Source organism: Cyprinodon variegatus, unplaced genomic scaffold, assembly GCF_000732505.1.
Source record: "Cyprinodon variegatus isolate N-32 unplaced genomic scaffold, C_variegatus-1.0 Scaffold16, whole genome shotgun sequence".
Classification (NCBI taxonomy): domain Eukaryota; kingdom Metazoa; phylum Chordata; class Actinopteri; order Cyprinodontiformes; family Cyprinodontidae; genus Cyprinodon; species Cyprinodon variegatus.
This window is the reverse complement of record NW_015150469.1, coordinates 1,070,397-1,077,042: the sequence shown is the minus strand read 5'-3', so window position 1 is coordinate 1,077,042 and position 6,646 is coordinate 1,070,397. Positions and strand designations below refer to the sequence as shown.

The 6,646-nt window shown below is 38.2% G+C and overlaps 1 protein-coding gene across 1 annotated transcript in view; it reads left to right on the top strand.

The window, feature by feature from the left end:
- Positions 1 to 6,646, top strand: part of LOC107091498 (CDP-diacylglycerol--serine O-phosphatidyltransferase) — an 18,862-nt gene extending 12,216 nt beyond the window's left edge. The window contains exons 4-6 of the mRNA XM_015385456.1: positions 978 to 1,121; positions 1,208 to 1,408; positions 4,567 to 6,646. Coding sequence (XP_015240942.1) covers positions 978 to 1,121; positions 1,208 to 1,408; positions 4,567 to 4,676 — 455 coding nt within the window. The 3' untranslated portion in view covers positions 4,677 to 6,646. The remainder of the gene's footprint in view (positions 1 to 977; positions 1,122 to 1,207; positions 1,409 to 4,566) is intronic.

Genomic DNA, 6,646 nt, shown 5'->3' with positions numbered 1-6,646 from the left:
AATATCTATGGTGCAAATATGCAGCGGTGTCTAAAGTACACACATTCTTACTTAAGTAGAAGTATAGATACTAAAGTTTAGAAAATACTCTGGTCAAAGTTGAAGTATCAACTTGACCTCTTTACTCAAGTAAAAGTGAAAAAGTATGTGCTCCAAACACTACTTTAAGTATAAAAGTATAAAGAAACCTTTAAAAAAAACAGCCAGGTGCCACAATGTGAAGGGCTCCGGCACGCCGCAAGGATAGCTTTCTTGCTGAATTTTCTGCAGCGCTGGAGTGACTCGGTAACCGCAGCCGGACAGCTCAGCAGCCGGTGAGAGAGGTTTACGTCTTTTTAATGACTTGGAATCACTGCGGCGCCGCACCCACCACACCGCAACGGTAAGAGCGGAGTCGGTGTGAGCCGGGGGTGAGGCGTTAGACACTCTCTCAATGACACCCCCCCACCCAGTCCGACGACTAGGGCAGTTGGTTAGAGGATCACAGGTATTGCACAGGCCACCGCACGGTTGTTGGTATCTCTCAGATCCATAGCCAAGCCAGTTTGTAGAACTTGGAGAATTAGGGTTAGGTCTAGAGTTAGAGTCAGGGCTAGGATAGGGTCAGGGCTAGGTTTAGGGTCAGGCCTAGGGCCAGGGCTAGGTTTAGGGTCAGGGCTAGGGTCAGAGTTAGGTTTAGGGCAAGGGTTAGTCTTTCTGTGCTGCAAAGTTTATTTTGGATCGCTGTGGGCTGTGCAGCTCTTGCTTTCATAATGCTATATGTCCTGCCTTGAACCATAATACTGCAAAATGATTGGCTGATGCATTTTGGGTTGGTTTTAAATAGTTGAGGAGGGAACAGGACTAGGTAGATTCTTATATGCTTGTGAACCCAAATAAGACAACTGAGTTAGAAACTAATTTTTTGAGAGCATATGTTAATAGCATGCTAATAATAGATGTATCAGCAGCTTAGTGGTTTGGTTTTCCATGTTTAGGTGCAAAGCTGGATGATTTTGCAGACTTTACCACGTTCGGGATCGCTACATCTCTACTGCTGAGGACATCCGACCTGCTGGACAACGTCCTATGCATGTGCTACGTGCTGTCCGTATTCGTCCGGCTCTGTTTCTTTTCTAGTGGTGAGAAACTGAAGGCTTATGTTTACGCAAACATTTATTATATCCTAATGAGTCTAAACCAAACCTCCTTTTTGTTTTTTTATTAGGCATTCCATTCATGTACCGCGGCCTCCCCTGCATCTACTCCTCAGCCATCCTAGCCAGCGCCTCCTTGCTGTCTGGAGGAAACATGACAGTTTTACGGGTCATAGCAGTGGCCATGATTCTCTTTATGATCAGTCAGAATTTCTATCCCCATGATAAAGTGCTGGAGTCTCAGACCTGGAAGAAGGTGGTGTATGCTGGGGGTAAGTGAAAATAGAAATGTCTGTAGAGCTGTAATGGAAATCTGAAAATTTTCAGTCAGTAGCAGATTATATATATATATATATATATATATATATATATATATATATATATATATATATATATATATATATAGGATAACATTCATATATACCTAAATTTTTACTTTATTTATTCAATGGCTTGGGTCAACAAATATTTTTTGTGTGCTATATTAATACATTATGAATTTTTTTGAAAATTTCTTATTATTGCTATCCTTACTATTATTAGCAGTAGTAGTAGTATAACTTTAAATCCTTTATAAGAGTAAAGTGATATGACTGTATTATGATTTGTTTAAATCCATTCAACCTTTATGCAAACAGTAGGAGGCTGAAGCATAATCAAAGCTCCAGGTCGACATATCAGCTAAAATATGTCGGAGCTGATTTGGCCTTTCGTTTTATCGGAGCTCAGAACTTTTCAGCAGCTGCTTCACATTCAGGAGCAGTTTATTTAAGATTGATGCTGGCACATTGTTTCCTGCTCCATGTTCTCCAAGTGAAAAAGAAACCTTTCTTTTTCCCACAACACAGCTCCCTATTCAGAAAATTCACAAATCAAGTGTGCGCTTCAAGCATGGCTAATAACACAAAATGGCTCTGCTGGCTCCCTATCGCACTTGAATAAATGGTATTACCTCACTCAGCCCGAGAAATATGGAAGCGATTAAATTAAGCGGTATTCTGGCCACTGTTCAAATTTAGCCCGATGTAAAAAAAAAATAATAAAAAAAATGGCTGTGAGAAGGAAATAAATATACCAGCTGGGTCGATTCCTCTGCCACATCTATTGCTTGTTCATTCTGTAAATTATGGTCCTTCCAAATGAGAGCACAAGTTGAAAGATTTGTGAGAGCAAAAGACTGATTTTCTTGGATTCGCTTGAGTTGCAGCAATGACTGAATATTATTTCACAGGCATTCAGTTGGACCATTTAACCAGATCGAAGGGAATTGGAATCATGCTTGGAGCTCTTACAGTTAATGTGCCTAAATCAGGAATGTGTGTTTAGTTCGTCGTCAAATGCAGCTGTATAAGGAGGTTTGAGCTCTTAGGCTTGAACTTCTCTTCGTGTTTCAGCCGAGGTTAAGAGAAAAACATCAACAAAGCTGAAAGGTGAGCAGCAGCCTCCCGAATGCACTGATTTTAGATAAGGAGTGACGCTCACTCTTGACCTTTGGGCCACAGTCTCCATGAGAATAGAATATTTTCAGGAGATAAACAACAGCCACATCTGCTTTCAATATATCAGTATAAGTGACAAACAAAGACCTTTCCCAACATCATCCACTTGTGCGTTTATTTTATAAAACCGGGGATGGAAAGAGCGCACATCAGTCGCTTAACAAATCAGTAGAGGAGGGTTTGATTTCTGTGCACTCGTAAAATCTGGGCCTCAGTGCACAGAGATATTAACATTTGAATAAGTTCATTCAAAACAGATTTCAGAGAGTTGAACTGATTTAGAAAAATCACGAATAAGAAATGTTTTTTTTTCCTCCAAACAGTTTGAAATCTGATAAAATTTAACATTTTTAACCATAGCTTTTCCATTTTTGGCTTATTATTTTCCCTTTTTCACTCCAAAACAGATAATATGGATGTTTTTTGGTGACATTGATCAACTTTGCGTGACTGCAGCCTATTAGAAAAGGCATTAATGGGAAAAATAACAAATGAGAACAACAGGGAGGCTAATGATGTGCCTCACACAGGCTAACGGCCCGACCCCCTAACGGATCTGTGGTCGGAAAGCGGGGTCAGGCAATTGCACTTATCAGATTGTCTTGGCTGATCTCAGTGCTGCTGGATGGCTGAATGTTTCTCAGTGGTCTAAAGCTGTGGGTGGTATCCAGGCTGTGGTTGCTACCATGGCCTTGCTTGGATTCTCCAGATCAGTGGTTCTCAAATTTTTAATGAATACTAGATTTTCCAGTGTTTGTGGATTTTTTTTTAAAAGGAAGAAAAATAGCAGTCAGGATTTTTTTATGTTTGGGTTATAACAGGCATCAAGCACTGAATGGTTAAGGGATCCGGTTTAACTGGAGCTTCCATGTTTATCCTGAACTTGAAATATCCAAGCTTTAAGTTGGAAGAAATTACAGAGAAGTTTTCAGAAGTTCAAATATAGAGTTTACAGTTGGAGATTTGACTCCAGCTCTGACCTCAAAATCCAATCAAACTTTTACAGCACAAGAAAAAAAAAGAAATTTTTATATATATATATATACATATATATATACATTTCTTTCATTTAACGAAGGAGTTAAATGAGATATGCTATGAAAAATGCTCCAGTTCTTCCTTTATTATATATTTTACTACCTCATCCTCATCAATTCAGTGACACCACCCCTGTCTGCTGGAGACAATGTGGTCAAAAAGTGCAAATCACCACCATGTCTTTTGGGATTGCCCAAAAATTCAGAAATACATAACTCATTACAAGACATATTTTAGAGAGGATTTGCCTCTGGACTTTAAGACTTTGTATCTGGGATGTGTTCCTCAAGACAGGCTGAAATTGGATAAATACTTAATGAACATCCTTTTGGTGGCCAGCAAAAAAGCTATCACGAGAAAATGGCTACAACCAGAAAGCCCAATACTTGGTACGTGGAGAGACATTGTAGTGGAAATATATAAGATGGAACAAATAACAGCCTATGATAACCAAAAAAATGGAACACTTAGAGCGATGGCTTAAATGGCATTTCTTTGCTTCAGCCAAGTGGCCTAGCAGCCCAATTTTATTACTATGACTTTATAATGTGAAATATTGTATCATATGTATTTGAAAAACTCCCTGCATATACATAGTTCTTTTCCTAATGTGCGTTTTTCACATTAATGCTAGCTTCTCTCATGCCTGGAAATGCAGTACAATGTTAAGTAAATCCCACATCTGGAAATGAAACATGGTTCATTTGGGTTTGTCCATGTGAAACAGTTAAAACTGTTTTTGCAACATTANTATATATATATATATATATATATATGTCCATGTGGCTCACTGCCCGTAGAAAACACGGACACAAGTGGTAGTCATGCTGAAAACAAGAAATGGATGTAGAGGAAGATTTTTCTTTTGATTTTCTTCTATTTGTCTGTTTCAGGAGTTGCCATGGTGTTCTGCTCTTCCTTCCCCCCTGCGTGTGTCTACTACCTGCTGTGGTCCATCTCTTACATCCTGTTTCCCACATCACTTTGGAGCTGTAAACTGTAAAGTAATGCATAAGTTTACGAGCTGCTGCAGCTTTGTAGCTCTGGAGAAGAAATACTGATTACTTCATGGCAAAAAATTCTCTATTTTTGATCTTTTATGCTGATGTGAAACTTGACTGAGAAGACTTGGCAAAGAGGAGCAAGGATTGGTTTCTTTTCCTTCAGTGTTACCAATGAGGATTAACTTGTCTTATGTCTTCTTTAGTCTGTTGCATTAACACCAATCGGAGGGATCGTTTTCATCAGGTTTGCCTCCACGTTTTATCTGTTTTTATCAGTATTATTTATCAGCAGTGTCGAAAACAGGAGGCAGCAGGGGAACGTCGCCTTTTTTTTTAAGAATGGTACAAAAGGAAAAGTTTGTTATGTAAAAAGATAACCTCAGTTCTCTCTTCTTTAATATTTCTTTCATTTTAATATTTTTATATTATGTTTTTACACCAAAGATAGTTCAATAGGTTTCTCTGCAGGCGCTTTCCTGCAGGAATAGATCTCTGCTGCATACCATAGATAAACATAAGTGATAGAGTTGCAGGCATTCTTTAAAACATTAATTCACCAAGTTGGGGTCCCTTATCAACCAGTATCTTGATAATTTCACAAAAATTATGTTAGAGTTCTTTAAGATTTAAAAGCATCACTTAAAAATAAACAAAACCTCTTAGATTATTGATGCTGTTTTAATAATATTACTCCGGTGTTAAACTGATTTTAAAGAAATCTTCCCTTAGTGAATGACTCTGGTGCCTTTTTGTGGGTCAGAGTCTTAAAAGTTGTGAAATTTCCACCTTAAAAGCTCGACTTCTATAAAATCAGCATGTTAAACGGGATCATAGATGTTAAAAAAAAAAAAACTGGTTTAACATAATAATGCTATTTATATTATTTGATGTGCGGTTTTGGTTGTGTTCCTTTTTTTGCTAACCCTTGCATTCACTCATTGCAAATATTTCTTTACGTAGAACTCTTCTACATTTTCCTATATTGCAAATACGTCTGCGAACTGCTGCATTAGCTTCCTATTGTCTGCCTCTGTTTTAGGAGGCATTGAAATAGTCAGTAAACCAACACTATCACCCACAGAGCGCCATGCTATTTCTGTGTCAACCCCTAAGTTCACTGTGAGAATTTCTGGTCACTTCTTCAAATAAAATGTCACATCTGCAGCCTGAAAATTGTTCTTTGGGGATTTGTGGCTTTAAACTTGATAATCAGGTGCTTTAAACCCTGCTTCTGCTGCCATCTGATGGATATGGCACAATACTGCGCATGTCGCCTCAGTTTGAATGTGCTGCTGAAACTGAGGAGTCAGAAATATAGCCAGTCTCACCTATGGGAGACAGACTGATCTATTTTTCTTTTTTATGTAGAGCATTTCCTTGCAGCAAGGACCCTATTTTTGTCACTGCTTTTCATTTTTCACAACATGGTCTTTTTGTGCCTCTGCACTGTGAGCAGGAGTTTGAGAAAATATATAGTTTTAGATAATGCTTTGTCTTTAAGCCTGAGGATGGTTAAAGGAAAGTGTATCCAGGTGAAATGTGTCTGTTCCACAAACTGAAAAATCATTTTATCTTTTAGTTTGTTATTCAAACCATTTAGCTCCTTGTTAAGCCATAAATTGTAGCTTAAGTTTTTGATTGAGAGGAACTGAATTGTCAAGAAGCCCAAAAGGAGCTCTTAGAGTGAGAAGAAACCCAATCCCTTAGTTATTCATTTTGAATATTAAATTTAGCTTATTTTTGTTCTTGAAACAGCTTATGATCGGTGCTTTGAAGAAAGTGACACACACAGACCTACTTGCAGTACATTCAGGAGTGCATACGGTTTTCCTGCGTGGGTGTTTTTGGTTTTCAGACAGTAAAGGCACTCTAATGTTTGCATATGCTGAAGGCACTGTAGAAAAAAAACCCTGTATATTTTCTCTGAGATTTAAAAAAAGAAAAAATATGGAGAATATCTTATTGTGGA